This window comes from Gavialis gangeticus, unplaced genomic scaffold, assembly GCF_001723915.1.
Source record: "Gavialis gangeticus isolate Ggan-Ray unplaced genomic scaffold, GavGan_comp1, whole genome shotgun sequence".
Lineage (NCBI taxonomy): Eukaryota > Metazoa > Chordata > Crocodylia > Gavialidae > Gavialis > Gavialis gangeticus.
In genome coordinates this window covers 91,869,557-91,887,933 of record NW_017728992.1, presented here as the reverse complement: position 1 = coordinate 91,887,933, position 18,377 = coordinate 91,869,557, and the positions used below count along the sequence as shown (strand labels likewise).

General features: G+C 41.4%; 1 protein-coding gene across 6 annotated transcripts in view; it reads left to right on the top strand.

Moving 5' to 3' along the window:
• The window catches only part of PTPRM (protein tyrosine phosphatase, receptor type M), a 939,848-nt gene that overhangs the window by 641,086 nt on the left and 280,385 nt on the right, over positions 1–18,377 (top strand). For all 6 annotated transcript variants that reach the window (XM_019525569.1, XM_019525591.1, XM_019525577.1 and 3 more), the window contains one exon: positions 13,141–13,273. In XM_019525569.1, coding sequence (XP_019381114.1) covers positions 13,141–13,273 — 133 coding nt within the window. The remainder of the gene's footprint in view (positions 1–13,140; positions 13,274–18,377) is intronic.

Sequence of the window (18,377 nt, the reverse complement as noted above, 5' to 3'; positions counted from 1 at the left end):
TTTTTCTTTTTCTTTTCTTTTCTGTTTGGGCAGACATTTAGCAAACAAAACTGGACCAAGATATTGTTTAGTGGTCCTCAGTTTTATTTTGTTATTATGTTTATTCTAGTTGCCCTTTTAAATTTCTGTTTCTCTTGCTGTAAACTGCCCTGAGCCATTGTTGGAAACGGCAGCATATAAATCACATAAATTCATGGTTTCAGGTCTAGGTGTGGTACAGAAACTGTGCTGGTGTTGGTGGTCGCTCTCTGGCATTGAGTTGAGGTGAGAGGACCATGATGCGAATAGGTCTAGCCTCTGCTTTTATAGCACTGTGTGTTGGCTTGCCTTCAGACCTTTGTAGGAGTGGAACATGGTTATTTTGGATTGGCTTTCTTTTCTCTGAGAAGCCAAATGGAGCAATAGGGGAAGCTTTGCCCAGAAGCTTGTTATTTGTAGACTTATGTAGAAGTGGACTGTTTGCAGGTATCCATGCAGTCACAGATGTTAACCACAAGGTAAAACATCTTGTACCTTCACTGCATATATTGGACCATTACAAAACTAAGAAAGAGAAATGGGTTCCAGTAGACTGACAACACCGAACTTCTGGTAACTGTAATGCAGCTGAGCCCCTTACGATGCCTTTGAGCAGGCCATTTGTAGACAAAATAGTACCAGATCCCATTGTAATAACTCCTACAGTTTCTCTACACTGTTAGTTTATTCCTATTAAATGGTTTTCATTCAAGCCCCCCATTTCAGACATTTCCTCCCAGTTTTGGCTCTCAGTTGAAAATATGGACTGATATAAAATCAGTCTTTTAATTTTAAGATGGTGGTTTTTTATTGCGTTTGTCAGTGTGTCCGTCAAGTACCCCCTCTATCCTCCTATTTCCCGCCTGCCACGACTTGGATGTTAAAGAGATGAAATAGGGAGGAAGTGGTTGTTACAAGAGGAAGTACCCATGGGAAGTACCACGCTGAGATAAACTTACTTTTTTTTGCTTTTATTCAGTGGTTTGCAGTTGTTAACAGGGAACTCCCCTCTTGGGGGAGATCACAGTCCAAAGGGTTAATCTTGGGGGTCTCCAGCCTCCTGGCCAGCCCCTGATCTAGAGTTACAGTCCCTGAAAGCCGTGCTGCCTTTATCCAGTTACTCTATTAGCAGCTTGTTACGGCCGCGGTTAGTCCTCTCATTGCCGCTAACGAGCCAATTAGCGGCTTGTTACAGCTGCCGCCTGCAGCTTTCTCTGGCAGAGCCGCCGTGCAGACTCCATGGCTCTCCCTTGATCTCCTGGTCCTCAGTGCCTCACTCCCTTTGGGATGTCCTAGAGTCCCCTGGACTCTCCAGGGGTCTGGGTAGGAGTCGTCCCCCTCTCATCACCTCTTCAACTCACCGGAGCCTCCCCGAACTTTGATAGCAGTGTCTGCTCCCACCCGTGGCACAGCTCCGCTCCTCCTGTCACTCACTACCATTCCTGTAGTATCGAGGTCAGCTGGTGCCTGGGCTCTGGGATCCCTTTGCTTCCTCTGATTCAGAGTCAGGTCCCACTTCCCCTGTCCTTCTCTCTAGAGGCTCCCTCTCTCTTGCAGCGTCTCCCTGTGCTTCCACTCTGGTGCCCAAAGGCATCCCTCCTCCTCTTCCTCTCTGTCTTACCCTCCGGAGTCTAGTCACCATTGGCTCCTTAGGGCCAGGGCCTGCCCCACTTGTGGTGTAATTATTTCCGGCTGCCCCCATTCCCTTAGAAACAGGGTCTCAATGGGGACCCTGTTACAGTGTTCTCCAAAAGGCTTAACTGTGGGCTCTGCCTCTTGTGATAATACCCAAGCCTTCATTCCCTGCCTGTACCTGGGAACATGGGATTTAGTTTCTGGTGTCACTGGCACAAGTTCCCCTAGGTCTTTAGGTCTTAACCGATGAGCTGTTCTCCAGAAAGCCTTCCTCTCCAGTCTAAATTTCTAGCTTCCATCAGTTTGAGGGTCCACCCTTTATGAATAAGAACTAGCTGCATAAGAGTGAATCTGTTCCAAAAGATTGTCATACTTTCCCATTTCCAATCAGTCAGCCCCCTTAATTAGAGGTTTTCACCTACCAAATGTTACATATAATGGAGTTACGTAGACCTCTGCTGTGCTCAGATATCCTCTTAGCTCTAAACCAGATGGTGATCTTGCATATGCAACTGGACAAAAGGCTTTTACTTTTCATTTCAAATATCAACTTTACTACCATAATCCATTTTGTTTTCTATCTCAGGATTGTAATTAAGGATGTTGTTCTGTGCAAGTGACTGAATGAATTCAGAGATATAGCTAAAGAGCTCTATTCCCTGGGCATCAGCAGCCAACAGGGCAAGGGCAGTGGTCATGTGGCCACTGGTGCTGGTAACAGTAGATCAGCAGCAGCAGCTACATTTTTACTTGCATCTAAATCAGTGCTGCCCCAACCCTCCTCCCCCTTAGTTGTCCTGCTGGATGTATTTAAACATACAAGGATGTATTTAAAATGCAGGTTTTTCCTTCTGAAGAGAAGGCCTTTTAAACTATTTGAAATATTAAGTTTTCAATTTACTGCAAGTTCGCAATATGTTATTAGTCTGGACTATGTATCAGATGCTTATTCATTGGTGGGTATAGTATGCAGTTTTCAGGCTGTTCTGTAAATCACTACAAATGATCTAAGATCTATCTACATGAAAGACCAAGGCTCCCTCCACCAACCGTCTTCCTTTCACCATAAGACTTAGTTTAGCTTGTGGCGAAGGCATTTTCACAGATTTTGGTTTTGCTAGATTTCCTTGTGGGGGGTGGAAACTATTAGAGTAACTGCTTCCATGAAGGAATAGAGCTGTTTATTGTGGGACATTTGTGTTTGCTCCATTGTTTGCTTATAAAAACGCTGTGATAGAGAGCCTACCTAATCACCAGAGTAGAGATCATGGGAAGGCCAAGGGATGTACATCAGATCGGGAGCTTTATTTGTTCTTGGCATTTTTATAATGAGTGTTATTTCTTCTTACTAACAAAAATATAGCTATTAAAAAAAAAAGCCCTGTTTTTTGCTCACATGCACTAAAATGAATCAGGCAAAAGTGAGTGTTACAATTCATTTGAAAGTCAGCTAAATTAGGCCTATTCATCAGAGACACTTTGCATTTCTTTTCATACTGTTCTCCATGTCAGTTTTATTTACATTTTTGTACCAGTGAGGAATATCACAAACAAAATTAATAATTCATGAATAGTGCTATCCAGTGTATGGTTATTTTGATAGACCCTTTTTACCTGAGGTCTTTTAATAAGACATATTTTCATGAGTATAAACAATGCAAAATAAACAGTACTCTCTCTAACATGGCTCTTTTGCATAACTCTATTAGGAAAGGTAAGACCCTCCAGATACTATTTATGTACAGTAAAATAATCACAAATAAAGGAGAAAGAATTGTATGAAAATAAGGGGCCTGTTCTCCCTGTACAGTATACATGTAATTCCCAAACACAGAAACTGGATTGAATGAGAGCTGTTATGTCATAATAGCAAAAAATTGGGATACAAGCACTTCAGTCCCTGCCCCTTGGAACATATAATCTACTAAGCATTTGGTGAGGAAGCAGCAAGACAGAAGGTGGAAATCAGGGGCAGATCCAGGGGGTTACAGTGGCATAGTTGCACCCCCCTTTCCACAGTGTACTTCACCTAGCAACAGCCCCGATTCCCCATGGGCCTGGTGGCTGGGTCGCCTATGAAGTCCAAGGCGTGGCTGGAACCTTGGGTTGCTGTGGGATGCTCAAGGGGACCAAGCAGGCAACAGGAGAGGAAAGGGAACCTGCCTGTTCCTGCTGCTATGCCCAGCTGATTCGGGGGCAGAGGATCCCCAGGACTAGTGCTGCCCTGCTGCAGCTGGAGACTGCAAGGAGCCGTTGGACAGCTAAGCTGCAGCAGCAAATGGGGCCTTGTTCCTTCCCCTTCACTACGTTTCCCCCACTATCCCAGAGGTTCCAGCTGCAGGGAGCAGCTACATGGGGTGCCAGGGACAGTGGCAGTGGGCTCTTTTTCCCCCCCCCACCTTTCCAATGTCTGCTTCCACCCAGTGGGGAACATCCAGAGGGACTGGGCAGGGGTCAGGAGCTCCTATAACTAGAAACCCACCTGCCACCACTGTCCCATACCAAGCGCAGCACCCTGTGATGCTACCTATAGAAGCCCCAAGCTGAAGTGGGATAAAATAAGCCCTGGGGCTCCTCCCATCCTAGGGTCTGCTGGGGACAGTGCTAGCAGTAAGCGTGTCCCCACTTTCTGGCTAGGGACAGATATTACACATAAACCTATTTAAGTGATCAGAAACTGTTTTAAACCTGTAACAGAACAGATGTTCAGTGCACATAAACCAGTTTGAGATAGACCTGGTTGAATGTAGCATCAGAATTAACTGATTTGGCTCAAACCAGCTTATGCAGTGTCTGTCCCAGACCCCTTGTTGTTTTAAGATAAATAAGACTCCCCCAGCATCCCAGCATGCTCTTGGGCTGGACAGGGAGATCTGGCCCCTCCCTTCTGCTTTCTAGCCAGAGCAGGGGCAGGGTGTGGCCAGACACTGGCCTGCCATGGCCCCTGTGGCAAATTTCTCCCTCTGTCCCCTCTCCCCCACTCCCTCCGCTGGCAAACCCTGGGGACTGCAGCTGCTGTTTGCCAGCCCCAGCTGTACTTCCATGGCTTGTCTTCAAACAGGCAGGGATGAAGTTGATCACTCCCTCTTTCCCCCGAAACACCAGGGCTTTGGCCTCAGTCTGTGTGGCTTGCGCAGCAGTCCCAAAGCAGGGGAGAGAAGCAAGCAGATCTCTGTGCAGATCCAAGCCCTACTGCAGCTCTGAGCCCATAGCTAAGACTTGCAGGACGAGATTGAGAGGTGGAAAGTGTTGGCAAAAACCTGACAATCATCAGTGATCACACATGCTGGAGATTTAGTTAAGAGAAGTTGCACCAAAGAATGTAGAGAGCTACATTTACATTATAAAGCAGAACATGTAAACAAAGCCTTTCCAATGCCTGTCTGCAAGGAGATACTGCCCTCAGGATTAGTAAAACTAACTCTCTTCTTTCTGGTTTACACTTTAAGTTAGATTAAGTTGTGTATGCTGTGTTTTACTGGGCTGTATCTTAGCTTAGGCAAAGATTTTTGGTAGTTCCCTGCTGTATGCTTTGCAAACTGCTGTGTTCAATCCCTTGTTTCAGAGAGAGGATTTTTTTCCCCATCCCCTGTGCGCTAGCCCTGGCTGGTGCTTGGCCATGCCCACTCTGCTCCAGCAGGGAGGGGCGGGGTCTCTCTTCCCTCCTCTTTGGCAGTGGCTGGTAGGCATGCTGTAGCACCCCCCGGCTTCTGGCTTGACCCATATGCCTGCATTTCCTGGTTTAACACAGCATGTCTGTCCAGCTATTAAGCAGTTTAAGCTGCACAGCTTAGACTAACCTGAAAAGAGTGAATCAGTTCAGGCCTGAGCTTTTTGAATGTCTGTCCCTAGCCCGTATGCCCAGAGGCAAACCCTTGCTGTAGGGGTTGGGAAAAGGAGGAGAGAGAAGAGAAGGTGGCACTGAATGCCTGAGGGGAAGGGGTGCCAAGTGTTGGGGGGGAGTGTCATGCTACTGGCATGTCCCACACCTCCTTTTTTGAATTCCTAAATCCTCCTGTGGTAAAAATAATGCAAAAAGAAAACTGAAACGAACCATTAAGCCAAAGCATTTACAAAACTAACATATTCAAAACATGGACTTCAGTGGGAAAAAGATCTGTTGATCAAAAACCACCTTCTGTCACAAATTATACCCTGCCCAGGGTCCATCAGCAGCTTGTAACTTCCACCATATGGGCAAAAAGGCAATATAGTTTCAAAGAAGAAATAAGGACATTGAATGGAAAACAAACAATGACAAGAGGGAAGCAGGAGGACGAGAGACTTTCTACGCTAGCTGGAGCTGTACCAGGAGTAATAAAACAAAGACTTTTGTGAGCAGAATCCATGCTGGCTAGCAGATGAGGACTGAATGCCAGTTACTTACAATGTAAACAGCCTAGCTGGGGTGGTAATTCATTTTCATCTACAAATTTGTGTGTGTTTTGGGTCTTCTCCAGGTCCAGTCTAAAATCCTGGGATATGGACCAAACCCAAAACTCAAATCAAAGGATTTTAGACTAGCATGTCTTCTCAGAACAATGCTGTTGATACTACAGACTTAGAAATTAGGGCCAAATCATCCATTCCCATGGAAAAAATACCCATGTGAGGAGAAAACTAATTAAGGAAACTGACAGAAATTTTTAGCTGCCACCCCCTTTAGAAACAAAGTTAGTTTTTTGTCAGCCCTTGGACAAAGGATTTGACCTCCTAACTGTGGATCTCATCCCTGTGGGTATCTCTGTATTCACAAAAAAGACTTCTTCATCCACAATGATTTTTTCCTTATTGACAATCTATATCACTCAGGTGACAGTTTGTATGCTTTCCTACCTTATCATGTTGCCTTTCACCACACCCTATCATTAGCCAGAAGCAATATTATCCATCTACTTTTGTAACAAGCTTCTTTACTGCCCTCAGTTTATGCTCTTTATGCATGAAACACTCATCCTAAATTCATCCATGACAGTTCTGCCCTTTCCGTCTTCCAGTCCCTCCTTAAAATCCACTTTGCTGAGATACTCATAAGAAATGCCAAGTGATGTCAGGTAGCTGGATGGGCTGGAGGGATTTCTGATGCTCATTTAATCTCTTTAAGTATGTTTTTTGATACGTATTTACCTCCTGTGCTTCTCCTGTTCTTTCTAACTGTCGTTACACCCACTTATTACAGCTTTCCTCAATTAGATTGTATCCTTTTTGGGGGCACATGCTGTCTTGCTTTGTGTTTGTACTGCTTCTAGCACAATAGAGCTCCCAGTCTCATTTGGAGCTCCTAGGTGATAGTATAATACAAATAATAGAGAGTAATGATAATAGTAGCTTCCCCACCCACGCCTGTACTTGGCAGTGACCTTGGAGGATTTGATGGGCGCCTTTAAAATGGAATTTTCTGATCTCTTCAATCCTATTGCTGCATGGCAGGAACGATAGGGCCCTTGTGATGGATAATCAGACAGCATCACACATCTGTGCCTACATTCTGCCCTGTCCCATTTTGCATGATTTCAGCTGCCTAATCACAATGCAGCTGTCACACAGGGGTATAACATTTCATTTTCCTGACCTGCTCTGTGAAATGAGTTAAAAGTAGGTGCTGAAAGTGATAATACTTGGCTCATGCTGCCTGCATAATAATTTGATTGCATGCCTCAAAAGAGTATGAAATCTTGTAGGTGTGATCATTTACTCTGCCCAAGGGAGAAGCAGATGGACATTTACCAGTCTCTATGTAACACAGGTCAATAGTTATTGCAAAAAAAAAGCCATAGCTTGGTTCTAACGGGAAACGTAAGTTTCATTGGAGACTAAGGCAGTCTAAACTAACTGTGTTATTATCTTGGAGCCTTTTAAACTTAGCCATTACATCAGGCGATGGAACACGTGTAAAAGAAATTTAGTTGGAAAAAGCTTGGAAGTGACTTTTTGAGCATATACCTTAAGAGAGCTTAAAGGTGCAGAACAGAAGTAGAAACCAACTAACCAGTGAGCTTTGAATGGGGAAATAGTGAGACCATTCTGTCTTAATAAAGGAAGGTATTCTTTATTAATTTGAATAAATAAGAAACACAACCCAGAGATTTTGTATTAGTTGGACTTCAGTTAAACCAATCAGAAATTATTTTTTGTGGTAGCTGTTTTCGTCCTATACCACTGTTGCACCTGTTTGCAAAAATGTGTTATAGCTCCTGGCCATTGGGCTGGATTTATTTTAATGACTGTTGATTTATCTAGAGTGACCCAATTATCTTTGTTTAGAAGGCACTTAATATAAATTCCAAAGCAAGTAAGTTCAAGCTTTAGTAATTTTTAAACAAACATAAGATCTATTCCTTCACTTGTTTTCATATTATTTGCATTGATTTGGCAGAGTGTCCTTTTATTATTGAAGGAAATTTTCCTCAACCTTGACATGTAATTTAGAAAAATTCAATTCCGTTTCCTTAGTTAGTTCTATCAATTTGTTTAGCTCCAATTTTAATAAGGATTAGTTATACGGCATGCATTGAACCCTTGAGCTACATACAGGAGATTTTTATTTATTATCTATCATTATGTGATAACCATCAACATGGTGTATGCATATTTGCAAGTCACAGGTGAAGGGTCATTTCCTGCCCCAGGTCCTTGCAGCTTAAATAGATAGGCAAACCTATTTGGACACAAAAGGGACAAATTCTTTCCACCATATCCAGCCAAAATAATTGACTTAGCAATGAGAGCTCTACTGGGGGAAAGAAGAATTTTCCACCCTATCCTCCAAGCCATGGAGCAGTAGCAGAATTGCTCTGCAGGAATTAGTTCAGAATGAACAGTAGCTGAGCTACTAGGTAATACCTATAATGCCTTCAGGTACCAAAGGCAAAAGGGAAGGTACCAAAAAGTGACAACTAAATTTTAGAAAGGGAATAATCGCCAAGTCCCAGAAGACACTGAACCAAAAGGGAACTAGGAAGGCAAGAAATAAATTTGTTTGGCTAAATCAGCAAATGTTGAGAGGTTATTGAGCCAAAAAGATCTCTTTCAGCTTTCAGAATCTAACCCTACTAAAGTCCTTGGAGAACAGGCAATATGTAAAAAAAAAAAAAAAAAGAGGGCTACAGATATTAAAATTAGAAAGATTAAGTTATTCCAGTTTATCAGAAAGAGGAAGCCTGGGAAAATATTTTCCCTGAGTTTACTGAATTTAGGAAAGGATAAAGGAAGCAATTGAGAAGGAAAAGGACATTGCCAAGATGTGAAATAAGTTATTATTCATTACAAAGGTTGTTAGTGATACACCTTCCTTTGAACTCCTGTTTTCTGGTAAGAAAAATAAGGTGCTATCATGGATTGAGGTGTCAGAAATAATTGATAAAACCAAGCAATATGTCTTTAGACCCTGAATGAAAGACAACCACAAGTTCTGAAGAAACATAATTAAGTGGCTGAGTATATTGTTTATAAATAAATGCAGTATCTCATTAAAAATCTGTACTGTACTGGAGGATTGGAGAGTTGCAAATCTTTCATTATATATTTTTTAATGGTTTCAGACTGATTCAGGGCCCCAAAAAGAGGAAGTCTTAAGTATACCCCTGATAAATTGGTTGAACAATTATAAAAAACAGAAAAACTTCCAGATATAAGATCATTATATGATAGGATGTAATCAATATTGTTTCCGTAAAGTGAAATTATGTTTTACTGATCTCTTAGGATTCTTTGTGAACATATCCGTTAAGTAGTAGATAAAGGAATATCAGTACACATAATTTATTTAGGCTTTAAATAGACCATTTACAAAGTCCTTCATAATAGACTGCTAAAGAGACTAAGTACTGATGGATCAAAATTGGCTCAGAAAAGAAAGAGTATGAAAATTAGCAGTTTTCATCTTGGTGAGTGGCTTAACTGTGTATTTCAAGGTTCTAAGTTAGGACAGGTATAGTACAATGTACTTATTAACTATCTAAAAGAGTGGAGTAGCAAAATGTAAATATGACTCCAAAGTTATTTAGATGCATCAGGTTTACAGAAGACACTGAGGGACTTCAGGGCAGCAAACCCAAACAAAGTGAAGAGGCAGTACAGCATCAAAATTCATTCTTCATAAATGTGAAGCAATGCAAAATCAAAGTAAACGCGTCTGTGACAACCTTACTTAGTGTGCATGCAACCGTAGTCAAAGCTAAACCAGCAAGTCATTATCCTGCAAAATAAATAGATTGGAAAATAATATAGAAAATATGATCAGATAAATTAGTGGTGCATCTTTATACAGAATACTGTGCAGTACTGCTTACCCATTTCAGCGAGAATACAGAATAAGAGGAAGTTCTAGGAAGGGTGACAAGAAAGATTAGACTAGGGTTGGCGTGTTGTTGAAGCCATGGTGCTCGAGGAAATATCCGAGAGGCAAGGATTTCTTGTGATATCTTTTATTAGACAGCTATATATATAGTTGAGAGAACTGTTGGACAAGTTTTTGGGCATCAAGTGCCCTTCCTCCGGTCAAGGGCACTCAATGCCTGAAAATTTGTTCAGCAGCTCTCCCAACCATAGGTTTAGTCCAATGAAAGATACCACAGAAATCCTTTTCTCTCATCCATTTCCTCAACTGTCATGGCTTCAAAAACACTCCAATACTACTCTAATCTTTCTCATGAAAAATTATAGGCCTTGAAAAAGTCTCATACGAAGGGAAACTGAAATTATTGGTATTGTTTTCATTAAACAGAAGTAAATAAAACATACTAAAATATAAAAAGTGGTGAGTGACACACAAGGTATTTCAGGATCTTCTCTTCCCCTTGTAACACAAGAACCAAGGAAGATTCAAAGAATCTAAAAGGTAGAAAATTCAAACCTGATTAAATGTAGAATTCATCATCAGATCAGATCACCAAGGGCCAGGAATTAAATAACGTTCAAAAAGAGATTGGATGATAATATAAATTGATTTATATTAATTATGCTAAGAGCTTGAAATGGGATATAAACCTTTAACACATCAGAATTTGAAGCAATCCCTAACTGTTACAAATTTACTCATGGGAGAGAGTGTGTTCCACCACTGCCATTTGTTGCCATTACTTGTATCTTCTTCTGAAGCAAACAGTGCTAGCCACTGAGATGGGACACTAACCTAGATGGGTGGGAGGAGGCAGACTATGCTTCTGGATGGCAGTTCTGATGTCCCAGGTCTAAGCTTCACAGCCCCAGTGTATTAAAAGGCCAGGAGTGCCTGTATGGTTTAGAATCCCCCAGTGCAGCCGTCAACCCCAAAAAGGCAGTTGTACAATAAGTTTGCCTGTGCTCAAGGTGGGATACTGGCTAGTTCTTTCCTCTGAATATTGTAACCATAGCAGAACTCATGTACTGCAAACCCTGATGAGTCATGGAAGGAGGTGTTGGATATAGAAATGGTGCATCATTGTATCTCAGAATGTAGCAAGATTTTTCTTTTTTTTTGTTTTCATGTTGACCATGTTCATTTATTAGTCCAGCATATTCCAGCTGATAGTTTTAATGGACTAAGAACAAAATTGTTTAGAGGGATTTGAAATATGAGTGTTCACCTTGCACAGTAGAAGCTGAGTGGTGTTCCAGGCCTACAAGGCAGCATGGAGCAGAGCATGAAGATGAGAGTTTGAGAAGGGAGACAGATCTTTCAAATGAAATTTGAAAACCTGGAGCTTGCTATTGGTTGAATTTGCATTTCCCCTGGCCTGGGTTGTGTATTTAAAATAGAACTGCAAACTCCATATCATCCGTTGTCATTTGCATCACACTTGATTTACTGTTTCCCACCTGCCAATTTCAGCTCAACAGCTGCGTTTCTGCACTAGGAAGATATTCTAGGTATCTCCTAAATACCTAACACACTTTTTGTTCTGTATAAATTACAGTAATATGGATATTTTTTTTATGAGAAAAATCCTTTATATGACACAGGGGAATTAAAAATGGATCTGTTTAGAACAAAATTTTATGCAGGTTTATGGCCAAAAATATAAAGCCAGATTCTGCTTCCCTTATGTGTATTGAGGTTATACCTTTTATTACTTAAGAATTGGCATGTATTGATATGGTACTAATTGATAAGTAAGATATTAGCCAGAATAAGCATGGTAGAATTGGGCCCATAGAGAACAAATAACTTTCTCTAGGTTGTCCTTCATACAGAGGCTATGGCTAGAATTTTCTAAAGAATTAATTTCACATTTTGGCATCAAAGTAAGTGATTAACTTATTTTGAAAATCTGGCTTATCATAACCGAGAAAGATGATGGCTACCGAGCACCTTTAAAATATGATTATGGTGCTTGAAAATATATCCCTACTTCTCTTGATAGTATAGCCTCAATGCAAATTTATCACCACAGCAAATTTTTTGCAACAAAGTAAATAAAAGGAGAAATAGACTATAATCGGGGCTTTCACAGTCTTTGATAGAACTGTGTGTGTGTGATGGGAGTACTGGTCCTCAATTGATATTGTATAATTGTATTTTATCCTTCCTTCCCCTCTCCCTAAAATATCTGCCAGAGAAAGTTGCTATACAAATTCCTATTCCCAGAACTATCTGTCCACTTTGTAAAGGTGACGTGGTGCTTCAGATGATGGATATTGTAGTGTTTTGATTAAAAAGGTAGAAGCCCTCAAAAATGCATTCAGTTTATTGAACATAGTTCCTTTTAACATTTTTCATCCTGAACTCATTTAGTTGGGGAAATGGATATTTCATCAGACATGGATTTGACGTTCCATCACATTATGCAGTAAACAGTTCAAATGGTGGGTTGTTTTTTTTTTTTAAATGGGGAATCTGGAAAAGCTAAGACAGTAGCTGCTGTAAGGCACTGGTTATCTCATTTAAACAGATATTAAATGTGGGTGCCAGTGGTGTGATCATCAGCTGCTTCCCACTTTGTGAATAAATTGCTTAGAAGGAGTCTTTTGCCTACCAGATGTGACCTAGATTTAGATTTCCAAAGGCAAAAAAAAAAAGTCTATTGTGTAAAAAAACAATTGCTGGTAAAATGCATGGTAAATGAGCTTATCTCACTTTTCCAGGTGTTTAAGCTAATATGTTGTGAAATTAGTGCTTCATTTATGAAAAATAATTGAGGAAAATGTTCCAACAAATCAAATTTGGGTACAGGCTTAGGATAGTTATTGTGTTGTTAGCAAGTTTTTTAAATGGCAGGAAGACCAGGGAGCCAGCACAGATAAAATGTAGAAAATTGTATCTCTGAAGAGGCTCTCATAGAAGGGTTAGGCATGGGTATCCAACTTGTATTGTGCTTTAACAAAATTTTATGGAATACTATGAACAATTATGTTCCTTTTTATACATGTGAATGCATTTAAAGAAAAATCTAAGCATTGCTATTTGTTGGCTCTGATAAGTCTTATGACTGTTAAATTTAACAGAATAAAAAGTGCAATGTCTTTCTTCTTTTTCTCCCTCCTCCTTTCAATTCACTCCTTTCCTAGGAGCTGCCACTCGGAAACCAGACCCAGAACCAGAGAAACAGACAGACCACACTGTTAAAATTGCTGGAGTCATTGCAGGCATCTTGCTGTTCGTTATTATATTTCTGGGGATTGTGCTGGTAATGAAGAAAAGGTGAGCAATTAGTAGATGTTTTCTGTGTGCATAATTTTGTCACAGCATCTCCTATAGCAGCTTTCAGTTTGATACAGGCCAAAGTATCCAGGCACCTTACTGCCCTTTTCCACAGTTTTAAGGAAATTGTGTTTTGTTTTCCCTGAAGCCTGAAAAATACCCTGAAGGGTATTTTATGAAATGGTGAAATCTGAGTTTTCCATCCTGCAGCATTTTCTGTGAATTAATGTTTGTGGCTTTGTGTGATAGAAGGAAAACAACCCAAGGTTAATGATACTCACACTATGCATTAGTACTGCATGATGGACCCAAAAAATAGAAGAACAGTATCTTTTTCCTGGTAGAGCAAGCCTTTGCTGTATCAAGTAGGTCAGGTGGAAGTTGGTTATAGTTTGATTTCCCATAGGCGTCTTGAGAAAGTTGCCCATTTTGAATGTAAAAGAAAACCTTGGTCAAATAGGAAGTGGATTGGGGAGCTAAAATGATTTGTGGTATGAACTGAGTCCATATTGTTCTGCATAAATTTGATTCCAGGAAAGCAAATGAAAATGATACTGTTTGTAATCATGCTGAATGTTTCTAAAAGCAGGCTCAAGATCTTTCTGCTTTGAATATAATTTGAATGCTGCTATGGCAATAAAAATATCTCCCCTCCCCCCTTTTAAACTCTATTGTGTTTGTGAATAGTATAAAGGGAGGCAGTAAAGGAACATCTCATGGCAAGGGAAGGGAAAATCTGGCAGTTAGGAGATGAAAGGATGTAGCCTAGGTTTAGAGAATTTCAGTAACAGTTTAAATCAAGGAATGGGGCTATATCCTGAGGTGAGGGAACTGTTGCAGCTCTGGAGGTTGTTAGGGATATTTGAAGGAATGGGTAGTCCGATTTGCAAGCAGTTAAAAGGATGTGGATTAGGAATGTTTTTCATTTGAGTCCTCTCCTGTAACGCATGCCTTCCCACCTTTAGTCACCTGCAGCTCCAACTTTGGTCTTCCAGTTACCCTCTGGGGTTCCCTTCCCTCCCTTAAAGACAACTCAGGCTCAGTTTTGCTAGACCCAATGTCTCGATAGTAGAGTGGTGATTGAATTGCAGGTACATGTTTGCATAATGGATCTGAGATATTCCAAACCTCAAGCAGCCTGTAATACTGCTAAGTTTGGAACATATCAAAAGTACAGTTAAATAGATGTCATCTAGGTGGTACACTAGTGTACAACCTACAGGTATTTGGTTTTTTGTTTTTTTAATGGGAAATAATGATGGGGCTGTGGAAGTAAACAGAAAATTTCTGGAGAAGAAATTATGGTATGGGGCCTGAAGAAGGGGAGTGACCCCTACAGTAACGAGAAGGGGCAGTTGAGGCCTCCATTAAGAAAACAGGAAACTTAAACGCCAAACTAAGTATTATCTGGGACAGTGGAACAGTGCTGCAGAACCCAGACCATCCCAGTATAGTGCTGGGTTTACCTGATGTAGCAAGGGTAAGATCTGTTCTCAAAAGTGTTACCTTCTCTGTCTGTATGTTCACTTTTGATTTTTTGCAGCAATCATATTTTCCAATTTACCTTAAAAAGCTGAGGCAGACAAACCCTTGCTATAGGATAGCACAATGCTGACATGCAGTCAGTAAGGCTCTCCACATTGCCTTGCCAGTCTTGCATACTGAAACGTGACGTGCCTGCAGCATCTGTCTGATTCCACTTCTAAGTCTAGATTGTCACTCATAACAAATCAAGCCAAAAAGCAGAATAAACTCATTTTGGAGTGCCTTCTACTCCAGCTATTCCTGTAGTCCAAGAAGAGCTGCTAAGAGAGTGGGAAGAGGCCCATGATTACTGACTCAATGAGTATGAGTGAGCCTTTGGTTGGCTGGGCCACTCTGCTGTTGCTGCTCTGCTGCTGCTTCCATGGGAGAGGCAGAGCTATAGGCAAATGGGAAGGATTTTGTTGGGCTGAATGTTGGGGAGGGCATTGGTTCTCTCTCTCCATCATAGGCTTAATTATAACACTTATTGACATTGGGACATATGGGTACCATATAGCCTGCTTTTGGGCCAGATCCAGAGAGGTATTTTGAAAGCAATGAGACTTTTTGAATCTGTGACTAAACTGAAAGCGCTATAACTGAAAAAACCCACGTCTGAGAATTCTTTTACAAAATACTGTTGCAAAAGACAAACTGGTTATTCAGTAAGGTATTATTGGTGCATTAAACCACTGAGCCAGTCAATGCCATGTTTTCCCCTAGGTTTGTTTACCATGTGAGTATTACGTATGTCTTGGAAGCTCAGAACATGTTTAATGTTAAGTGCAATACCAATACGTTACAAATGTTACATTACTGTGGCTGCTTCTCAGTGGAGGAAACATCACTATGTGATTACTATATGCCTTGGTAATTGGGCTTCAGTTATATTAAAGGGATTCTTCTGATTAAGGACTGGGTTGAATAATAGCTGCACTTTTGTGGCATCTTTCATCTGAGAACCCTTTTTGTCATAACTTCTTAGCATCCCCTCAACTAGATGCATAGCCAGGTGGTGTATTAGTTCCCATCATGTTGGAGCTATACATTCTTCCCATGAGTCTTAATACACTACAGAACTCTTTCTTTCCTTGGCCTCCTTGGCAGACTTCCTAGGCACAAGCTCTCAATCTGTATATGACCCAGTCACAGAAGTGGGACCTCATGGTCCACTTAACCCATAACTGTTGTTAATCCACCCAGATTCACCAATAACTTAAATGCAGCCTTTCTCCAGAGCTCCACCAGGTGATCTGTTGGTTAGTTACCACAAATTCTCTCTTCCTGTCTTCCCAAACACTTGTTTGTCCATTTTTATGGCTGATCATTAAAATTCAGTATCCACACCTTGTTAATTCTGTGGCAAGCTTGAGAATTCCTCGGGTTTTAAAACCTCGTGCTGGTTTTAATGCCATGTAGAAGCAAAGGCACGTTCAAAATGAAATGTGCAGTTTGCCACAGGTACACCTCAAGAATCCTTTTCAGTTGTTACTTTGATAGATCATTTAACCATCCAGTCATTATAACCATTTAATACTTAAGCCTCCTAGCCATTTATCCGCATTCACAATGCCTTTATGAAGTAGTAATTCATTTTCTCTGTGTCTCAGTTTGCGAAAGGAAGATAAAAAGTTACCTTCCCAAGGTCACACCAGGAGGCTGTGCCAGAGGGTAGAATAGTACCTAACCTCTTACCTTTAAGTCTGATGCTCCAGTCACTAAGTCCTGCTTCCAGGATTCAGATGTGGCAGCTGCCACAGCTGGCTGTGCTGTATTAGTTAATAGTACAACTATGGGCTGGCCTGTAAGGATTTCCTGCTCTCCAGCATGATCTGAAACTGTGTATGTTAGGACTTGATCCACATCAGTGGTATTTTCCACTGACTGGTTTTTGAATCTGGTCTCAGTGCACAGGCTCAAGCAAGTCACCCACAGTCTCCCACCTAGCTCCAGAATAACTATGCTGAAATCTCAGGATCTCCTTGAACACCAAGTGCAGCAAGAAAGTTTTTTCATCTGCCAAATTAGAAAAAAAAAAATGGACTGAAACAGAGAGCACTGTTCCTGCAGGGTTTGGTAAACAACATATAAACATGCTTTCCATAATTATTTTTAGGCTTATGGAACAACATCAGAGACATATACATTAGGGAGAGAGTTCAATTTACTGTTGTTGTCTACCTGTTTGGGTTGTTTTTCTTTACTTTTCTTTATTTCTTTTTACTTCAGTTACATCTCCAAAAGATACAGAGGTTGAAAAATTAGAGTTAATGAAAGAAGGTTTGCTTGAGGGTGTTTTTATCTGTGGAGCAGCAGTTCCTTCTTGAGCTGCCATCTTGCTGCTGCTGTGGGAGTGCAGTGCACCAGTAGCTATTAATATTTCATTGTGTTGGGATCTGTTTCAGATTGAGAGTGAGGTGTGTGATCAGTCCTTCTTTCTATAAAAACCATTGTTTTGTCGTGCATATCTTTAGTTCTCTTCTGAACTGCCTATGTGCCTGAGCTTTCGAATAGGTCTGATGCATGTATCTGTCGTATCCGTTTAAGTCGCAGGCTCTGTGCAGTGTCAGCACCTTGTTCAGTGCCCCTCAGGAGTGCCCTTTCCTTCCGTCATACTGGGCTGGCAGTGTACCAGGCTAATCCCTAGCTGTAGGTCAGGCCAGTACTGTTCTACACTACCTGCCAATGGTTTCTAGCAGTCAGTAAAGAAACTGGGAACAACTGGGTCATAAGGAAAGCTGTTTGCAGCACCTCCTATGGGTGGGACAGAAACCATTATACTAGCTTGACATTACCAGGAAGATCCCCTGACAGGGTGACTCTCCTGTGACTAACTGCACTTATTTTAACATCCTTTTCACGGGAACCTATTTTTTATCTACAAAGTCTTTTTATCCCAAAGAACTTCAAGTTGTTTAATATACTCAGTACCTACAAGAATCTATTCAGTGCATGCTGCCACCTCGGACACAGAAAATTCGTAACTGAGGGATGAAAATTTTGGCCAAAACCACTAGATTAATATCCTTCTTCTCTGAAAAGTATATGACGAGAGCTGACTCAGGATATGGCCAGACATGCATTTGAAGCATTCCAAATCCCACTCCAGTTTGGGGCTCTTCACATTCAGAGTGCTTCTGTTTCTTGCAGACAGGCAGCACCGACTCCTCTGGAGCACTTCCAGTTGGCCACAAAAGCATGTCCTAAAGGAACTGGCTGGGGTCATTGCAAGTCCCCTGGCACGGCTTTATGAACACTCGTGGTGCTCTGGAGAGGTGCCGGAGGATTGGAAGAGGGCCAACGTGGTTCCCATCTTCAAAAAGGGGAGGAAAGACGACCCGGGGAACTACAGGCCAGTCAGCCTTACCTCGATCCTGGGCAAGCTGTTCGAGAAAATTATTCTGGCACACATCCAGGAGGGGCCAGCAGGGAACGGCATGCTCAGGGGCAGCCAGCATGGGTTCATCAACGGCAGGTCCTGTCAGACCAACCTGGTGGCCTTTTACGACCAGGTCACTAAATCATTGGATGCAGGGGTGGCAGTGGATATAGTTTTCCTAGACTTCAGGAAGGCTTTTGA